The sequence below is a fragment of the Pipra filicauda genome, unplaced genomic scaffold, assembly GCF_003945595.2.
Source record: "Pipra filicauda isolate LSUMZ 115617 unplaced genomic scaffold, ASM394559v2 scaffold112_size3218982_pilon, whole genome shotgun sequence".
Classification (NCBI taxonomy): Eukaryota; Metazoa; Chordata; class Aves; order Passeriformes; family Pipridae; genus Pipra; species Pipra filicauda.
Window position 1 is genome coordinate 1348039 of NW_024103574.1, and position 21744 is coordinate 1369782.

Consider the following 21744-nt stretch of genomic DNA (forward strand, 5'->3'; position numbering starts at 1 on the left):
TCCTGCATCACAATTTAACTTCACTCAGGAGGAATCCCATTTGTGTACTCTGACACTGCAAACTTGAGAACCAAAAAATGTGGGAATGACCAGGAGGTTCATTTCCAAAGCCTGCTCCTGATCCAGCTGACATAGGCATATCCCAAATACCTCCCACAATACAATTTTGCTCTCACCGCTCTTCAGGGACACGTGTGGGCAAGAGAAACTTACAGAGCAGATACTACAGGGCACTGGCAACACTGGCATTTGCTGCCTGTCAATAGATGCATCTGATACCATACTAAGGATGTTCACACTCAAAGGGAATGCAAGTTCACAAAACATTTTTAGGTCTCTGCTTCTAAGTGTTGAAATCCATGCCAGTGCAGAGAAACAACTTTCATGTACTGCTGTGCCCTTCTTCATTCCTATTTTGACTCCACGTTGTGTCCAGGATTTGCACTGGCCCTCTGCTAGGGAGAACTTCACCGACTGTCCGTGAAGGGACTGCAGAATCCTTCTCCCCAGCCCTCTTTCTCCTCTCAAACTGAACACAAATCCCTCTTCCATTACGCTTGGAACCTTGTCTAGCCATTCATGTATGTGTGAGGCTGATATACCAGAGGAGATACTGTCTTCTGTTGTCCTTTATTTCTTAAACGTTTTTACTTCTTCAAGGTAAAAACATTCAACCACAGTTCTATTTCATTGTATGGGATGGAGTTCAGATCCCTGAAGAGAAAACAGCTGAATTCCTTGGGTCCCAAGTTTCAATGTTAGAAATACGAAAGGTAACAAATTCTCTTTAGAGCAGAAGGGATTAAGAATGTAATTTCTTAATAGCTGCATAATATATCCCACATACATTCCTGATAAAACAGACATATTTAGCACAGGTTGAGAACACTTTTTTTTTAAACCAAAATCTGGAGTGATTTCTCAGATGCAAGGTACTTTCTTTTACCTTTTATCTAAAAAGTGTGATGGCAGCAAATTAAACCATCCATCCAGCAGAAAGGTAAAGTTAGCCTTTGCACACCTGTTAGGCAAAGTTAGCAAAAGATAGATAAAGCCTATGACTGTGCTGCTGTCTTTTCTAATTCCAAGACATGCAGTTAGTGTTTGAGAGTAATTCCTAACCTAAACAGTATTTGTTGAATTTCTGTAGGTAAAAAAGAGGCCAAACCAACATATTAAGCAATATAAGTTGAATTTTCTTGTTCTGCTTGTAATTTTTGAAATGCAGGCTTGTTGCACTACTCAAAACTTAGACCTTGGTAACCATCAACATTTTATTACAACGCCTATATGTACATTTTTTACTGTAACCATATACATCTCTCAGAGGGGCATAAGCTGGGGACCACTCTTAGCTCATACTTGTTTTCCCCATGCAGCCACACATGTGGTGAACAGCTGTAGAAGTTGTAAAATTGTCTTTGCACATGCTGTTGAATTTAATATGCATACACGTTATGTATGAAGCAAGTCCTACAGCAAAATAATGTACTGAATATTTCTTTTTACTAATTTTTGTAAATATTTGGCTTTATTTAAATAAAGACAAATGTTTCCTTCTTAGATTCTTTCAATAAAATAATAGCACTTAATTATTCAGAATTGCAGGTTTACCAGTTCTTACCACAAGCAAGCCTTTTAACCACATCCGTTATGGCAAAGAATCAAATGCTGTCAAAAGTGAATCTGCAAAGCAACTGTTACTATGGTATTGTGACCAGCTCCACTGCAATAAAATACAGAAATGAAAATGTAAATTGTTACTTATATATACATTTTGCTCCAGGGTGCTATAAGCAAAAATGAAAACAGCTGACACTGAGTCACCCTTCTAGATAATAAATATTGCTAATATGAATCTGATGTGTTGAAGGGTGGGAGGAAGCTCCAGAGACTAACACTCCCCTCGTTAATATTCTACCACCAAATTGAAAGAAAGGTGGAGTGGTTTCCCCATCTCTGGTGAGAGCTTAGTTTTCTGAACACAGCTAAATCAATCCCCACAGAGATATCTTATCTGCAAGGCTCATGAAAAATATCTGACAAGTAAATGGTTAGCATTTGGAATGGACCACACCGTGTGAAGTAACAGTTATTTCATAAGAGATTTCCCATGGTATATATTCCCAAACCCAACTACGAGGCCTTCACTCCCACACCCACCACATGATATTATTTGAATGCTGTGCTCTACTATTAATATGCTCAGGGCAATTTTAAGCAGCAAAATACATATAGCCAAGCACACTAAAAGGATTGCTTATGTCTTGCTTATTATTAAAAAAAAGAAAACAGATCTATTTAAATGAGGAACACCTCCCTCTGCTCCCATCTTTCATCTGCCAACAAATACAGATATTGCACATGAGGCTTATCACGTAATAGAAAGGAAAGCATTATACAAGCCCACTGTTAATTTAGCTATGTAAATAAGAGCAATCTTTTTTTAAATTTGCTCCTTTTTCTGTTTTCTTAGTCTTTGTAACATGTTCAAAAGAATAAGGATTATTTTGAAAACTTTCAAAACTATTTATAATTTTTATTATATTTTGATCAACTATATACTGTAGAAACACGCTCTCACCGATGTTAAAGTTAGCATGTGTGAAAACAAGCAATTGCCCCCCTGTCTTGCATACAAACTGTCTGCAAGTCTTTCACACTTATCTACTACACGTCTTCTGCATACACTAAAACTGGTCAGATTAAACTTAAACATTTTTCTTGCCAATTTATTAAAAAAATAACAAAAAATTGCTTGAATCTGATTTATGGATCTGACAAAAGAACTCACAAAACTTTACAGCTAATTTAAGAAATTTTACAAACATTTTTTATTATAATATCTAATTACAGTGCACTCTGTCTCTTTTCCTTGTCAAAAAAACAAAAACAAAGAAACCCAACTTTTACAAAGTGGTTTTACTTTGCTACCTCTAGCATTAACTTATGTTTATTCTGTATGACAGAACAGTGCATGGATTACTGTGGTGCTCTGATTTAGGGTATCATCTTACCTACCTGTGCCAGTGAAGTTTTTAGGGAACTATATCCATAGTGCACATATTCATCAAGCCCCGGTTCAACCTGATGCCAATCAATTAATAAGTTTTTCTCCTCAGAATAAATGAAATTGCTTGAGTGTCTAAGTTGTGTTGCCTAAAGCTGTAATGAGGCCATTTGCCTGGAGAAATGCAAGTTGGAACCCCTCACTGTTTCTGTTTGCATGAGTTCAGATCTCCTAGTGGTACTAGCAAACAAATACTAGCCAAAGGCCAAGACTCAAACAAAGATAAGACTCAAGCCAGAATAAGCAAAGCAAAAATGCATACTATATTGTAGGATGCTGCCTTTTCTTCCTTGTGGGATACTGCATTACTCAGCCAAGGCCTCAGTCCTGATAGCTCTGCTTATTGGGAAATTCACTTCAGATTAAAGAGCCTGTGAATTTTAGCAGGCAGACATATGTTCACCAGACAATTTGCTCTACCAAAATTTAATTTTTTTTTCTGTTATCACAGTAATTTTCATGTAGTTAAGCCATTGCTGATACATAGGACAAAGATCAGACTTCTACCATAAGGATTATCAACGTAGCTACTGTCAGAGATACCAGAACCAGTTTCTTCAAACATACAGGGAATGACATTTTTTCCAGCAGAGATCTGGGAGAAGGGGAGGAGGGAAGAGTTGGAGAGATCCTTCAAACAGGAATGTAACTTCCAATAATGACTTACAGATGTCCGAGTAATGTTCTAAGATCTTCTTATTAGTCCAAAGCTATTATTTGTAACATATGCAGAATGAAAGCCCCTTGCATAAGGCTGTAAAGAAACTTCTTGACTGAACTAGTTGTGGCTCAGCCAACTTCAGCCCTGGGGGCAGGGAGGTGCAAAGGGGGTAAAAGAGGCCTCATTTTGTACTATCACGCTCAAGTTTTCTTACAATTTTGCCATTACTTTAGAGATGGGACATCTTTACTGTATAGGTTCCAAATCACCTCACAAAACTATCGGAAATGCCTGTGATAAAGCAAGTAAAACCACACCCAGCATTATAGGAGAGAGATTTGAAATCAGTCATGCAAGAGTAATGAGAAAAGATGAGAGTTTTCACTTAGAATATATGAAATTCGCTGCCAAAAAGAGAAAGAAAAAGCATCCAAGTTGGGCATCTCATATATACTGAGGAGAATTTATGTTTAAGTGTATCCAGCTTTCACAGTAAATAGCAAAGCATATAATCAATCATATTCCAGCAGTAAATATTAATATCAAATGCTGAATACCTCATTTACTCCAAAGCACTTCCAAGGTTTCGATTTCAGATAGTATCATTCAAAGCAGTTGTTTAGTAAAAATTATTTGTATAAATTAAAATCAACATTTGATCTTCATGCTGGTTCTTAATTATCAGATAAAACTCTTAACAGTGTGTCTGATGTAAAGTAGGGGTACACTGGAGGTGATGTGTTTCCTTTACAGATGAAAAGAAATTGTTTACAGCGTCTGTCACCATATGTACTTCAGCATCAGAGACAATTTGGTTGCATCAGTTAGATTTTCATTAGAATGCCAATCAGCATTTTTTACCAGCAAAGACACTAGAGTGTGTGTGGAAGCATCAACTGTGTCTGGCACCAAGGTTTGCTGGAAGGGGAGCAAATCAGGAAAGAAGAGCACACGGGGAGTCTTACAGACCCTATGGTGGAGGTTAGCAGAAGGTGCCTATTACTCACTCCCTTTCCCCTGTCCTAAGCAGTCAGAGGTGTACCTGGCAGTGCCCTGCCTCTGTGGAGGGACACAGGCTTCCTGGCAGGAGCGGGAGCTCCAGCTCCTTACCAGCTATGTGGGAGCCAGCAGAGCCAGTGCACCTGATGTACGAGCTACATGGATGTCCCTAACATTGAAGTAGCAGTTTTTAACCCTTAGTGCTTCTAAAAGCTAGTGCAACATAGGAGGTTGATCTGGACTTTTCTTACATCACACAACCTAGGAAACACATGCAGATTCCCCCTAAAACTGGTAGGTGTCAGGGCACCACATTCTACATCACGGGAGAATTACTGCCATCGGAGTGCAGGCATACCATTGCTGTGCTGGATCAGCTGGGGCAGAGCTTTGTCCTTGGCTTCATAAAAATTCAGGGTGTTTTGCAAGAGGTAGTTGGGTCACACCTGTTTCAGGTAGAGATAATTCTAGCCCCTGTGAGTCAGTAGCATAAGTATTTCTCTCTTCTCTAATATACTTAATTATTTACTTAACAGTGTGTCAAACCTGAGTAAGCCTTGGGTTTAGCTTTGTTTTGTTGGATTTTTTTCCATTGTCTGTTCTTTTTCTAGATCCCAGTAAACTCTAGATACCAAATAGTATCCTCAAATAATGATTTTCCCAAGGAGAATATGCATTGCATGAAAAAACTTCCTTTCAATTTTGCAGGCAAAACATTTCAGTTTCATGAGTAACTTACTCACTGTGGTTCATAAAATAAGGTGAATAGCCATTCCTGCTTTAACTTATCAACATTTGCTATTACTGTTTAAAATATTAGATGTGTCATGGCACAGCTTATTTATCTAAGTTATATAATTATCTTAATTGGAGTTTTTTGCCTCTGTCAATTCGAAAGCTTTTGTGTGTTTTTATCACTTCTTTTGACCAAACTAATCTTAGCCTGATGTAATTTGGGGAGAGAAAAACGGAGTCTTATCAACATCTGTGACAGATACTCTTGTCTCTTATGCTCCTGTTACATTCCCAGCACACGATGATGAGATGCAGGGGAAGCCCCTTGCATGAGTGGACACGGAATTGAGGATGCCTTGCAAGCAGCAGCACTGGGCTTTCTGTACTCATAGATGTCAAATAGACAAATAACAATATACCTATAATTTTACTTACAGGCAAAACATTTTGCCCAACAATAACAGAAGACAGTTTCTCTCTGTATTAACAAGAAGTAGCAATGCAGAAAAGTGAAATGTTTCTAGCATTGAGGTTAATCATTTTAAGACATGTCCAATAGCCCTTATTGGAAACCTTGCACAAATGTGGACTGGAATTTGCCAAAATTCTTCATCATGAGGGAACACTGAAAGAATTGAAAACTATTTCAAATTAATGGAAAAATATATGGCACGTTAAAAGTTTTACAGAATATGTATTTAAAAGAACTTCAGCAACACAATTCAATTTAGGTTTCCCAAGAGCCTCGAAAAAAAGAAAGTATTGAATAGGCCTTTATTCATATTTCATGAACTATCAGAATTATTTATGTTCCTACATAATTCTGCAGAAAGCTCCAGCTAACTGAGCACCACCTGAGAAATTTACATGTTCTGGGCAAAGTCATACAGACAAGACAAGATTGCTTCAGGTTGTAAAACATGCTTTGGTCCTTAGATCCTCACTACAGGACAATAATACCTGAACAGAAGCAGATTTTGCACAGAAAAACCAGTCTGAAATTCCTCTCAGTGTTTCATTTTTATTGGTAGCATGGCTGATGAGCAGGTGCTTATTCTGCGAGAACAAGCTGTCATACTCCTTGTATTTACAAACTGCTGCAGCTGTAATGAAGCTCATTCCCAGCTCTGTTCATCCCATCTATCAACACTTCACACTTCTCAAAATTTACCATTAATGCATGTACTACAAAGTGTTCATAGAATATCTTAAGTATCCTGTAAGACTCCACTTCAGCTCCTCAATCTATCTATTCAACTGCCTATAAATATATTTGTTCAGAATTATTATTGTAGTTTACAATTATGCAGCTTAAAAATTAATGAGATGCAATATGAAACAGTAAATCAGATTTTTCAGTTGTTCATATTTTCCTAGATCATAACTTTAATAGAAAGAAAGAGGGAACAAGATAGAATCCTCAATTGCAGTTAGCAATACAAATACTTCCATTAAAAATATCAGTAATCACATAAACATTATACATATGGATCTGTACACGTGTATTTATTTTTCTTCATTCTAAGCAGAGCAATATTTCAGTTACGTTAGGATTATGCAAACAGAAAGGAAGAGTACTTGCCATACTACTGAAGTAACTGCTGTCTCTGTTCTGTGGCAGCCACAGAAAAATCTCTGTGAAAATGCAAACAAACAAAAAAATTCTATCTCCTTTCCAACAATTTGTAAATTATGTTGCAACTGCAATTCAACAAAATATGTTTTAAAAGACCAGTAATTAATTTATCATTCTACTATAAACCTATCTGCATTGTCAGCCTGAAATTTTAGCTTGATAGAGACTGATACTTTCATTTCTGATTAACTTCTTTTCTTTTAACATGTAATTCTAAAACAAACAGTTCTATATTACTAAACTGACCTTTGTTTCCATTTCAGTAGTCCCCCTATAAGAAGAAACAGAACAGCAGGACCTGAAATAGTGTAAGGTATTTGGTTAATTAAAAAAGGTTTCATAAAGCAAGTTTTACCACATTAAATCTACTTGGAGGTTATTTCTTCTTTAGTGAAGAGAAAGATATAGTTCATAATTATTCATTTTTAATTTTTGATTAGTGAAGTCAAGAGCTGTAGTGCCTCATGAGAGCTGTAAGAAATCCTAGGTTTGATCCAGCTCTTATTAACTTTAACAAAAGCTCCAGGTTTCCCTTGATATCTCCACTGTTCTACAGGAAAACAGTGCTTTTCATTTCTTTTCTTCTACCTTTTCACAGATAATATATTTTTTGTAATGAAAGAAAAAAATGTTTTCTGCTTAATATAGGAATATATTCTCAGCCATTTTTTGAGATTATTGATTTTAATTATTAAGTTGATTAATTGAATAAATTAATTACTTGAATAAATACAGAGCACTCATACCTTCCACTGAATTACAGGGGCTTAGATCTATTTTAGGACTAAACCCTCAATACAACATTATTTTACAATACAGCTGTAATTTTATCTGCAGCACAAGAACCTATAGAAATAACTGAAAATACACAAAGTATTTGGATGTATTTTTCCTCCAATATAGACATCATACACATTGTATTCATAATATTATGTACACAAAGTACAGTGGGATTTCTCCCCTGCATGCAGCAATTCTTACAAGTAGAGAATGCTAGAAGGTCACACTGTTAATGAGTCAAGTAATTTCTCTGCATTTGGAACATTCCAGTGCTGGATGGATACCACAGTGGATTTATGTTTGTAGCAATCACCTGGAAAAGGTAGAGGAAGAAATGAAAATAAGTTGCACAGTTTTTGTTACTCAAAGGCAGAAAAGCTGTCCAGAACAATTTGTTCTTAATGGCTGTTTTAGCTCAAAAGAGGCCCTGAAGTGAAGAATAAACAAACTGTCACAGGAACAGAGAGTAAGTCTCTTAAGATCAGAGTTAAGGTTCATTGGTACAATTGCTCTAAGGCAAAACATTACCGCATCTTGGATTAATCTTGGCATGTAGATAAATATAAAGGTACAGCACTAATGCACATATGCTTTTTTTTGTAACCCTTGCACATGCAATACAGCCAAATGCATAGTGGAAAATATAGTGTCTTGTGAAAATGAAATGGGAATTCTAAACATGTTGAAACAGAGGTCTAGAAATTCAGAAACTAGATAATAATAAACAAAAGTTAGATAAACAGGCTCTGCTGTCAGTCTTGCACAAGTTGTATTACCCTTGTTTAAGCTAAAACAGACTCCAGCCAGCCATCTATCTCAAAAAAACAGTTTTCCCATCTACAACTTGCCTTCAGCTTTTTTCTCCCCCACAAAGCCTCAATATTTTATTTTTTTAAAAGATTATTTTAACATATTTTGACCCTCCCATGAAGAAAACCAGATATGCACAGTGCAATTCCATGCTGGAGGGATTAGTCCTCCACATTTATTTAAGTATTAATATATCACTGGAAAATCCTTCAGTTTTACATTTGTTAAAAAAAAAAGGTTGCGCCAAAATCCTTTTCTCTTCTCTTTCATCATTATTTGTTCTCCATGAGTACCAGAGTCCTGAATGTAGCCATCCCTCTCTCGCTCCCAGAAACCTGCCTCTCCACACCGTCCCCTGCCCATTCCAGCTAAAGGCATTTCAGCTCTTGGAGATGGGTCAGAAGTATCAGCACTCAGGCTGAAGCCTCAAGCCAAGCAGTCTGTTCTCCTTTGCCACCTTCAAAGCTTCCCTTTAGGGGAGTAGGAATTGCTCAGCTTCAGGCAGTGGCCAGGGACACGCAGGAATTCTGACAGTCCTCACTGCAAGAGTGGGATGCAGCAAGGACTTCTCACCTCCTCCAGTGTGAGGTTCCCCATTCCCTTTGCTACAGAGTTATCACAAAACCTCAACTCCTGCAAAAGTCACATAACGCCACACTGATATAGTAATAAACATTTCCCACGAGCAAAGGACTGTTGCTATTGCAAGAACAGAGCTGCATGTCCACTGCTTATCCTTCCTCTGTTATTTGCAAAACATAGCTGAGATAAGAGGATGAAGGAGGAAAAGCCATTCTTCTGACAGCAAGCATCTGCATCCCAGTGCAGCATTGCGTTATCCTTCCTCCTCCCTAGTAAATAATGCTGGCCAGCATTACCTATTAGAGCAAGTCTGTGGGATTTCTGGACTGGGCAAACTCCCGAGGACTGGGCTGGTCACTTACTAAGCCTCTCCATTTGCTGATACACTGCTCCCTTCACAGGCTCCTTGGCATAGAGAGGTGGAATATTCCCACCGGCCTCAAATATTAGTTCTTTTTTCCATTATGGTATTTCAGCAACTGTTGTACTCTCCAGGACTTCTCTGGCCTGAAACAAAGTTAGAATCAGCACTGGTAATAGAGGATCTCCCTGGCCAAGGTCTAAGATTATTAAACTGTCCTTAACATGATGTGCTCGTAGACACTAATAGCAAAAGCTGCTGCTGACATGCACAGAGGGAGGAGTGTTTAGCAATGGAGGAAAGTCAAGCAGGCCTTAGGTGAGTTTTCCACAGAAGTGGATGCAGAATGCATATGTAGAAATAGCAGGACAAGTTCCTTGCAGAAGGATAGAGGCTTAGCAGAGGAGTCAGTCACCAGTCTTGGGCCAAGAGCTTGTGTACATAGTTTCATAGCAGCTTCTCTACCAGCTTCAGTACCAGTGGCACTGCTCTCAAGCACCAGCATCCACACTCTCAGCTTCAAGCCACCTCAACAAGCAGTTACAGGAACTGCTTATGTCTGGGAATGGCAAAGAAGTGGAAGAGTTCTTCAGAGAGCCACTATCAATGGGACTGACCTTCATTAATCTAATTATTAGTGGCTCATATAATTTCACTATAGCTATTTTAGATGTTTTGAGCACATATACATACAGATCCTTTTAACTGACATTGCATGTGAATTATTTTCTCTGTATATGAACAAGTAGTTAGGGTTAAAATGGTTTGGCTTTAATTGAATAGTTTATGACTTGGTTTGTGTTTAAAATACATTGCTGTATGGGTTCTGCACATGCAGAAGAGCCAAGGAACAGATTACTAATCTTTAAAAAACTTGCAAAATTTCACAATCGCCTAAAAGCTAAAGCCATATTAAGCCTGTAAAACATATGGTCACTTAACACTTAAAAATCTCACTAAAAAAAAATCTCACTAAACCTATAAACCCATAAAGCCTGTGACAAATTAACTGATGGTTGTATGGTAAAATATAATTTAAAATTCATTAAAATTGTTCAAACCATTATAGCTCCACTCAAAAACTCACTTCCTATTTCACTTCAATGGAGGTATGCAGGGTATATCTTAATTCCCACCTTTCTAGAGCCAGGCCCAGGAACAACGGGATTTTCTGGTTGCCCATATCAGCTCCCTAAACAAGCAGGCTCCTGAAAACACCTCATATGAAAATATCTCTGGGTTGACAGTGCAGAATTGGTTAGCTCAATCCAATTGGGGGCCCTGGATTTTTGTCACCAATATCAACCTTCACCCAGTTCAACAAAATCACCCTCTTGCCACTGTCAAACATTTACAGCAAGTTCCACTGTGCCTGGCCCTCTGATGTTAAAGTAGTTCCATTTGTTGAAAAATGGCAAGAGTGAGGAATCTCCCTCCCAAAAAAAGTAATGACATGAAAGCAGCAAGGTCATTAGAAACGAGTTTTTTAAACAAACAGGCAGTTAATCTCCTAAAGACTCTGGAAGTGTGCAACTTGACTTTTCTGAATTTATTATATTGGCATCCACAACTGTTCATTGAGCTAGGCCGCGGACTGCAAAAATAAGGAATAACATTTTCTTGGAATTGATGTCTCCATTTTTTATTTTTAGATACCAAGTGGGAGCAGGTATGCCATCTACACAATACGTATCAGTTCAAAAAGCCCAATCTCTGAAAATAATTTAGAAACTTTTACCTTCATGAATTTTGAGGACACACATCATTAATCACTTAACAGACTCCATGGTCCTAGTACAAAGAACTGAACTGCCAAGACAAGTTTAATTTTAATTTATACTTGTATTTTTAAACTTAAATTTGTAATCTACAGAAGATAAATCAGCCTGTGATAGCCACCCACCAGCAGGTTAGTGTCAGGGAGCAGGAGCTGGCTGCTCCACCAGGCAGGGTAAACATGGAGCCAATGTAGCCTCACCTGCACAGTACCCACCCCAAAGCCCCCAAGCAAGGTGAGCAGAGCAGGTCTGACAGCAGCAGCCAGGGTCAGCTGATAGTCCAGTGATTGTCAGACAAGTTTGCGGTGATCAAGCAGGTCCTAGGTCAAGCCAGGAAGCCAGCTAGCAGGGGTATGGCCAGGCAAGGGCATAAGTACTACATAGCTCAGGGAAGGGCATGGACCTGAGACAAAAGAGGGGGATCCTAAGGATGGCCCTCACAGCCCTGTCTCACACTGCTCTTTCCCCAGCAGTCTCATCCAAGGCTACACAGCTGCCCTGTGTCAGGGCAGGACCCAAACCACTCCCAGGAGAGGAGAATGGACTGCCCAGCCTGTTGGTATGCTCAGGGTCCTGACAGCTGGGGAAGCTCCTTATTCAGCCCCATGGTGTATTTCCTGGATTCCCCACTGTTGGTTGTCCTAGATGTGTACAACAACATGGTTTCAGCCCATCCCAAATGTGATAGTTCCAGTGTGTAGGAACAGTGCCATGTTACCATAAAGACCAATGGTCAAAGTTTTGGCTCTCAAGATGCAGTTCCACCAACATACACAAACTAAAAATAGTCCTATAATTCTAAGAAAAAAAAAAAGAAAAAGTAAAAAAAATCCCAACAGCAAGCATATCCCTCCCTCACATTGTCTCACGGGGATAACCAGTTCACTGGGGCAGAGACTCCTCTGAATGCCCCAGTAGTTCTGTTTCTGGCAGCATAGAGGTTGCTGCAAATAACTACCACCCTCTGCAACACAGTGGTTCCTTTGCCCTGGCTTCTCAGTATGGCAACTTTGAATCAGAATCTGATCGTGAAAAATCTTTCCTTAAAGGTTAATAACTAACAGACCATCTTTCCTTTTTCAATCACACTGTATTTAAGCTGAATTCTCTCTTTACAAATGTCACCAAGTGTGCAAATGTCACACTGGTCACACTGAATGTGTGAATACTGACATCATGCTTTCTGATGTTCTCAGCAAGCAATCTGATATTAAAAGTCAAGGCCAAAGTCACAGAACCACTAATTCTTATTACCAAAACAAGCAGAATAAACTTTCACTAGTTCTGAGCTGACATCTACTGGCAGAAGGTTGCAATAGAGTAGGACACTGGACACAATCAGGAAACATATAGGAAGGTATTTTGTTAAGGATCTCCAACGGGTACCTGGTGAATGATCTGAGATTGGAAAGCTCATAAAAGTACAAATTTATGCAATTCTGCTGTAAGGGTATAATCTCTCACAGAGAGATCAGGCACGTAGCTAGGGGATCTAACTCCTCAATCGTCACCTCAAGTTCTGCATTTCAAGCATAACTTTGAGCCAATTTTATTCATGCAAGCAATTGTGCTGAAATTCATTTTAATCAGATCTGCTTTGGGTTAGCTTAAATCATGAAGGGTATGAATACATAACAGCTTGCAACTGTGTTAGAGCAGTTCAAGAAGTTTTTAGGTTTCAGCTGAGGCACAGTAATTAATAACATGTACATACTCCTAGCCAGCTGTAATGTAGAGCCAACTCAGTTTGCACAAAGCCACCACTGAAGATGGTTTAAAAATTCAAATTATGCTGAAATAAACCACTACTAAATCAGAAATACATTATCTTCTCAGGGACTCAAACAACTGTTAGAACCTTACTTCAACAAAATCAATTCAGTAAGCAGATAAGGCTGTGGATGCATCTTTTCCACCTTCAGTTTTTTCCACAGCACAAGGAAGGGATTGACAGTGTGGGGAGCATCCAAACCTTTCAATACACATCCAAGTGCCACTCAGATTCTATGGATTCAATCATATGATGGCAGCACAGCCACACCATAACTGCAGTTGAAAATTACTGCCATAGATTCTGTTCAAACTACTATAAATCATGTGATTTAACATATTTTATATAACGGAAATTAAATCCCTAATTTATGGCTAAATATACATAGCATTTTATTATGTACTATTGCTTTAGGCAAACATTAGAGGACCTCCTAGAAGAGAACAGGTAATTTCCTGGCATATGCAAAGAGGGCATCTCATGAAAGAAAATAAAAAGGTTAAATTCAGACTTAATACACTGTTTTGTTTCTATTCTTTTCATCCTAGTTGGTTCTAATAACCACAAATTTAGTGCTGATACTGAGTATCAACATCCTGGGGAGTACAAAAATATACTGAACAAGCCAGTCATTTTCCCTTGGCAAGCTATTTAAATCTTTGGTTCTGAAAAGCACATTGAGCATTTCATTCTGCTAATTTTACACATGATGAAAAGAGACTCCTTTTCCACATCATAGGAGTCCATAATGTTTTTGCTATTCTCTCTATATGGCCAAAGGTCACGGGATGGGACAAAGAACCGATGTACACTTGAACCCTTCAGAATAATGCATTAAAGTTCTATGTAGAGAAGCCTAGTGACTGAGGCCTTCTTTTCCTGCTCAGAATGAGTGCTTCACAGGACACCTCCCCTTCAGCAGAGCAGCCCCCCACATCCAAATCCAGATGCGATCTCTGAATACACAGCAGCAAGCTGGCCATCAAAAATTAAGGCCTGACCAGACAGAAATTATTTTGAGGAGCTATTTAATAAGGGAATATGGATAAAGTAAAAAACTTAAAAGATCCGAGGAGAAAGCAGATGTCCCTGAGCAATCCAATGAACAGTAAGGCCAGGCAGGAGCAAAGCAGCTAGAGGGACGTGTTTGCTTCAGGTGAGAAGCTGAATTGCCAGAAGGGAGAGCAAGGCAGAGGAAGCTGCTTATCCACAGGCTGGCAGAGGCCAGGAGAGCCACAGCAGGGGTAGAGGGAGCATCGCACTGGCTGAATGTCAGAAATAATTGACTCAAATGTAATGAAAGAGTTTAGAAATTAATTTTCAGGGAGAGAAATAGGTAGTTGCCAGCTCCATCAGCTGATGATGTAGTATGTTCCCAGTCAGGGATCATTCTGCAATAGTCCCTCAGTTGGACACTAGCTGAAGGCTGAGTTAATGAGGTGTGAGATTTCTCTAGCAAGTGAAACCAATCTAGTGGGTGAGAAAGCAAGCTGGAATGGTGCAGCTTTATGGGATGCATGAATTTTTTCACAGTCATTTCCTGTATGTACCAAAGACTGGCCTTTACAACTTTTATGGGTACTCTGCCATAGAGTCTCAGATGAACAAAGTTATAAATACCTGGGAAAATGATACAATGAGTTAAACAAAGAGCATAGGGAAATGACACTTTGAGGTCATTTACCTGGATGAAAACCTAAAGCAAATCTGTTGAAGTCAGTAGGGTTATTCCAAATTTACAGTGCTATCTGAGAGCCAAATCTGGCCTATTAAAGCAGTAGTCATCAACTTCAGTTTCTGTGTCTTACTGTGATATAAAGCCGACTCCTGTAATCACGTTTTGAGCTTCAGTTCCCCTTTACTTTGCTTCCAGTGTTTTTTGAAGTATTTGTTACCTGCATAGTTAAGGGTCCTGTCACACAGCATTCACTGGGCAAAGCAGTGCTTTAAATGCTCCCAGGGAGAAGAAAATTAACATGCTGGAAATACTTTTGGGAAATATCATTCAACTTCTATAAAATAAATAGTTTGTGTTTCACGTGTTGTGAGGCTGATGCAGCGGTGTCAAAGCAACAGCCAAACCCACAAAGTAAGCATATATCAATGTGAACTATTAACATATCACATCAAATTGCACTACTATCTAGGATAGTACACTCCATACATGATTAAACCTACAAAGTGCTAAAAGGCAAATGTAGAGCAAGGGAGAAGACAAAAAGTGTCAGGAATTTGATGATCTTGCTTCACTTATCCCCATTTCTCCCTAAGATCTGATTTGCAGAATACAGTCCATACAATTCTGCAAAGCATTTGCCTTTGTTCAGTGTTTCATTCATATTTCAGCTCATTTCATATTGCTGAAATGCAGCACTACGTGCAACAGCACCTTGAGAGTTGTTTTTAAACTAATAAGAGAAAGTAAACACTGGTTAGCTCATGTCCCATGTCATGAAATCCTATTCAGAACAGATGCAGGTGACACAGTGCAGAGAACTGCTATGGGAATGACTGCAACAGCACTCTCACCAGTTCACTGTCTCCAGGGAATTATCCAAACTTTTTTGAAAAAGTACAACAGGTATGAAAATCCAGCTATCCTTATGACATAGCTTAAACATTTTACAAGCGATGTAGGACATAGGAGATTAAAGTCAGTGAGGTCCTTCCAGTCAGTTAAAAAAAAAACAACAAATCCCTCCTTGTCAGCTCAATTTAGGTGCTTTTTTAGAATACTAGTTTTTAATTGCTGAACCTCAGCTGTCAACACTGACCCAGTCTGTAATTGGCAGTGTTTATCAGCACTAGCCGATTTTTATACAGATGTTTATAATCAGGAAGAGTTCATCATGATTCAGGGATAAATGGCTATCTGTAAGTGAAATTTTCACCAGAAAGTATAAAACTTGCAAACCTCAGCTAACAAGATCCATGGCAAGGGATAAACATGCCCTGTAGGAAGATATAAATTTAAAGATGAAAAGAAATAGATACTTCATTATTTCACATCTTCTGAGCAAGTATTTAAAAATTTACCTTCTACCCACGGGACCTTCAAATGCCTTTGTTCAGTAGATCAAATCCCACTCAGATTTTCTGCCTTAGCAGACATTTAAGAATGATCAGTGATACTTGCTTTCACATTCCAAACAGATGAATCATTTCAAATATAATAATATAATCTATTTCCATGATATTCACCATATTAATGAAGTCTCAGGCTACTACCTTGGACATTGTCTTACAGTCTCCCAGATAGAAGCGATTAAAACTCTTTACAGAATGAGGTGTCTTCAGAAAGATGCAGTCTAACCCACTGCAGGAAGAGAGAACTGTCAACAAGTCTGCACTGAAATACCACTCCATCTCAGCCATCCTATCAGACTTGTAAAAATTCATTTTCTGAAGCATGTCAGGAATGTCATTCTAATCTGTCATGTAAGTGGATGGCACTAGGACTGTCTTGGAAATAGCAGACACTGGATGAGGACAAAAGCATAAAGGTCACCACCTCTTTCCACTATTTTATTGTTTTCTTCTCCTCTCTACCCAATCGTCACCTTTGGGAGAATTGCCAAAAGTATTTTTGGCAGCTACCTGCCTACAGGCCACAGCCAGCCAGACTCAGACCACGTAGCAAGTGCTGCGACTGGGGAGCCAGCAATGAACACTGCAACATTTTTCAAAGTTGCCTTTTCCCACATAGTATTTAAATGAATCAAAAATTACTGTAGTACATTCTTTTTCAGCTTATTTTAATATCAGTTACACAAAGGTAGTGATTTCATTAAAACTTGGTTTTCTAAGTATTTACAAACCAAACCAGTATAGTTTTCAAACACAGTGTTTCCCCATTCACAGCACAGCCCACCAGATCCAACTGACTTAAATTTTTACAAGACGTGAGCAGATTCAGAGGAGGATTAAGCAGTTACAGTCTGGAAGCTAAGAGCAGAAAGCAAAATAAGAAAGCAAACAAGTCTGCTCAATAGACAACAGCTTCTGTTTTCTTTTGCCACTACTGGGATTTTTGCTAGTGTCCTTCCCATCTCACTGTCCAATCCCATCAATAGTAACACAACTTCATACTCCTCAGTAACAATCCTCTAGTGAGGAGATCACTCTGTTCAGCGAACCCTGAGACTTACCTACAGAGAATTCCACTCCCCTTCCTTACTTTTCTTTATTGAATGAGGTTTCTAGTACTTGTTCTGCTTCAAATATAGGAATTCCTTACATCCCAGTAAAAACATCCTCCTCATATCACCTATAAAGAATAAACTTTGTGTTACCTACTCACAGCTCAGTAGAGGTGCCAGAGGAAGCAGCAAACAAATGCTTCCCCCAACAACTTCATCCATATCCTAACAGATTGGGCTGCTTAAGTAATAATACATGCCAGATCTACCCTAGATATTTTAGATCCTATACAAGTACTTCATACTTTTGCCAGAAAAAGAGTCATCCAAGTACAGTTGGTCCATTCATTCAGACACCTTGCTAAAAAAAAAAAAAAAGAGAAAATAAAAAAAGTATGCAGATAAATTACTTTCATGATAAGAATCCAAGCAGGTTCTGATCCTAAAGTGGGACATGCACCTGAATTAAATACAAATCTCGTTTTGCAGAGCTACCTTATTCTAAAGCATGCCGGGGATGAAGCTTTTAAGGTGTACTGAGATAAACAAAAGCTTAGTCAATAGCTAAAATTCAAAATAAGCTTGGTAAATTCCTTTGTAGTTTTACTGATAACAAATGAAATTTATTAGGAAACAACCTGTCCCTCATTTTTACACTACTATGCATTTGCTAAATATATTTAGGTTTAATTTAAGTAATGAATCTGTATATGAAGGAAGGTATGAATACTAGCCAGCTCTTAACCAGACATACTATTTATGTACTGCTCTTACAACATAGCACAGTATGACCCTGCATAATCAATAAAACATAAGCATTCCATTATGTTAAATTTAAGACTTTAAAATTAAGATAGGAAAATCAAACCAAATTTGATCTAAGTATACCAATTCCTCTTTTTTAATCCCTCCACCTAGTGTTATTAACTAATGAGTGAGCAGGTCTGGCAAAATAACCATCTGGTGTGTTTTAGCCCTTAACAGCTGTTCCTTTTTTATGTTGATAACTTCTCAATGAGGACCATTGATAGGGCAGGTTTTAGTCAGGGTTGCAGGTGTGTGGCTGTTATTGCTAGAGAATAAAATGAAGGTGCGATGAGGTTAGAAAGACTTCTGTGTCTGTCTTCTAAAGCTCTGGTCTTCCTTCATCTTTCAGGTGGGGAGGAAGTGAGTTGTGGCTTTCCCTAAAACTAAGGTAAAAAAGATGACTGGTCTGCTCTGAGGGTGGAAGTTTAGTTTTGAATTGCTCAAGGGTGGCTGGTTATGGTAGTAGCTCTAAGTCAGTGATTTCTTAGCACCTAATATTTATACAGATTGTCTTTAAATATAAGGTTTGTTTGATGTACCCCAGGAGAGCTCATAAAAATAAGGAAATGCTGTTTTATGGATGTCTTTAAGGGGATAGCTGTCCTTCTGAGAGAAGAAATTGTGCTACTTGCAGTAAGAAGGCTGTACTCTGTCCTGGGTAGTTCTAATATATCAACATATGGGAGGTTCCAAGATTATTTATGAAATTTCAGTGTGATTATTGACTATTACTGAAAAAAAACCTGTTAAAAAGGCCTTGAAGAATCAAATGTAGAGTGTGGTAGACTGTCTGCCTTTGTTCTGTATGTGGTATGCTAATATTTTTCTGAGCTGCTGTTCTTGACCAGTATATGATATATGCAGGTTCTATGCTGATAGCTATAATGCTCAGCTAAAACAAAAGGAAATAGCTGCCTTTTCAGGAGGCTTGCTAATGTATGCTTTTGGAGAGCCATCAGTGAGAGCAAATAACCTTTTCTTAAAAAAAAAAAAAAAAAAAGGAAAGAAGTGTGATTCTCACAAGATATGGTATCTTGCTAAAAACCTTGACTTCTCTAGAGATGTAATTCATGTAAGCTATTTGCCTTTTATTCTTAAACTAAAAAGACACTTCTATCAGGTTAGCTAAAAACTTCAAACTAGGCCTTAAGGAAACACTCAAGACTTCTCTTTTAAGACTACTTGACCTCTGGGATCTGCTTCAGCAGCTCAAGAACACACAGAGCTAGGAAGGGGTGGTTTGAAAAAACATCAAACAACTTAGCTAGCTGGAATCTGATCACACTTTTGCTTTAGCGTGCAAACACAGGTTTTATTTTAAGATAGGGAGAAGTGTTATGTGACTAGGGAGAAGGGGAGATGGAGGGGGAGGTAGTAAAGGAGGGATTGACCAAAACACAAACTTTTATCTGTCCTTTAGAAGATGCAGTCTTAGCTCTCCTATTGGCATGGAAGTTGATTTCCATGACATAAGTTAAGGTTTTAAAAGCTAAGCATCTAGGCCTAAGACTGTGTTATGTACAAAACTTTAGTCTCCTGGTTTCCTTGGGCACTCTGTGCTTTTTTTTCTAGACTCTACTGTACTAATTTACAAAATTTTCAAGAAATTAGATGTGTGTCTCCATCTGAATAAAAGACACGCAGAGCCTGAGGTGGTGTACTTAGTAATAGACATTACATTTGCACTCATTCTTCATGTCAGGCAGGTGTTGCTATTTTCCGAGGTATGTGAACTCTAAATGTAAACAGAAGGATGTTGCTTGCACAGAGGGAGAGCAATATGAATGCTTAACTGTGGTACTGCATCAACAGAAGGTGCCTGGTGAGTTTGTCACTGGCTTGTGCCAGGGGGCAAGCAGGGCTCTGCACTGACTGGAAGGACAAGGCCAATCAGGCTGTTCCCAGTACCCCATCTTAGCTGGGTTCCCTCTTATGGACATCTCCAGTGGAAAGTACAAATGAGCAGTCAAAGTATCAACTACCTTTGCAAAAGCAATACTATGAAAAATAGCAATAGTTTTGATACCTGATTTATTGTGGACCTCAAAACAATCTGATCTTGTACTGCATTTATTACTGATGTAGTGTCCTATGTGGGTATGCTGGCTGGTAGTCCAGAACTGTTCCAGGTATTAACGACTCAGGTTTGATACATTTTCCTTATTTAAGAAGAAAAGAGAGCTTTTACCTTGATGGTAGTACTGTTCAAGGAAAGACATCTGCATTCTGTAAATGACTACAGTGAACTAAGAAGTGTGGCCAGCAGGTCAGGGAAGTGATTCTGCCCCTCTGTTCCACTGTCAGAAAATACCACCTAGAGTATTGCTTCCATCTTTAGGGTCCTCAGTGCAGGAATGACATAAACCTGTTGGAGCAAGTTCAGAGAAGAGTCATGAGATAATTAGAGAGAAGAAGGGCCTCTCCTATGAAGAAAGGCTAAGAAAATTCGTATTGTTCAGCCTGGAGAAGAGAAGGCTCTGGGGAGACATTAGAGCCCCTTCCAGTACCTAAAGGGGCTACAGGAGAGCTGAGAGGGACTTTTTACAAGGGCATGTAGTGATAGAACAAGGGGAATGGCTTTAAACTGAAAGGCAGTAGGTTTACATTGGGTATGACGAGGAAATGCTTTACTGCAAGGGTAATGAGGCACTGGAACAGGTTGCTCAGGGAAGCTGTGGATGTCCCATTCCTGAAAGTATTCAAGGCTAGGCTGGATGGGGCTTTGACCAACCTGGTCTATTGGAATGGGTCCCTGCCCATGGTAGAAGGGTTGGACTAGATGTTTAAAAGGTCCCTTCCAACCCAAACTGTTGTCCACACACATGGGGAGAAACTGGAATGTCTCTTTAGCTTCAGGAGCTGTTTGAAGTATGCTTTTGAATGCTGAAATAAAGAACAAATGAAAACATAAGATGTGTGATACGCAGCATCTGATGAGATGTTACAGTTTGTGTAAGATTGGGCCATAGATACTATTCTAGCAGTGTGCTGATAACAGTAGCTTTCTACTTTATAATGAACTTTTCTGAAACTCATTACATACTTCATAGCATGATGAAAAGCAGGCTATCAGTTTTTCTTAGCAGAAAGCTAGGATGTATTTCTAGATTCTAGGGGTGCAGTATATCCAAATATGTACTTTTGTAAAACACATGCCTTGCTTAGAACATGAAGGTATGCCTGTAGCTACAGTATTGACATTCTACAAACAGAAGGGAACATGTAAGCACCATTAAATCCAGATATTCTTCACTGAATACTTCTGTCTTTTTTTTCCCCTCAGGTGTGATGCATAATGATCTTTGAACAAGTGGATATACAAACTCACTGAAGATGTCTGTTCCAAGTCAACACCATTCCATTATAATTAACCCTCCTCCACCAGAATACCTAAATAACAAAAGTAGTGGTTGTCAGACAAACCAGCTCCAGTACTTACGGAGGGTGGTCATGAAAGCCATGTGGAGACACAACTATTCCTGGCCATTTCACCAGCCTGTGGATGCAGCAGCGCTGAATCTTCCTGTAAGAACCATTTTGGAATAAGAGTATTAATAAGTAAAATATTTAGAGGACTTTTGAATTAATGTTAGTTGAAAACAGGTTTTTTTCTGA

At 38.7% G+C, this 21744-nt stretch overlaps 1 protein-coding gene and 1 long non-coding RNA gene across 11 annotated transcripts in view; one reads left to right on the forward strand and one right to left on the reverse strand.

The window, feature by feature from the left end:
• BRDT (bromodomain testis associated) overlaps positions 1–21744 on the forward strand; it is a 51083-nt gene that overhangs the window by 8363 nt on the left and 20976 nt on the right. For 2 of the 9 annotated variants that reach the window (XM_027713322.2, XM_027713403.2), the window contains exons 3-5: positions 7365–7414; positions 18479–18517; positions 21413–21654. In XM_027713322.2, coding sequence (XP_027569123.1) covers positions 21463–21654 — 192 coding nt within the window. In that variant the 5' untranslated portion in view covers positions 7365–7414; positions 18479–18517; positions 21413–21462. The remainder of the gene's footprint in view (positions 1–7364; positions 7415–18478; positions 18518–21412; positions 21655–21744) is intronic. The other 7 variants (XM_027713331.2, XM_027713353.2, XM_027713336.2 and 4 more) reach the window with 7 other exon arrangements.
• On the reverse strand, positions 6832–21653 carry LOC120323596. 2 transcript variants are annotated; one of them, XR_005564221.1, is made up of 7 exons: positions 21569–21653; positions 20861–21012; positions 20318–20494; positions 17628–17683; positions 17332–17450; positions 9636–9780; positions 6832–8194 (listed from the first exon to the last, which is right to left on the reverse strand). It is a non-coding gene; the product is annotated as an uncharacterized LOC120323596 (long non-coding RNA). The 2 variants fall into 2 exon arrangements; XR_005564220.1 differs by lacking the exon at positions 17628–17683.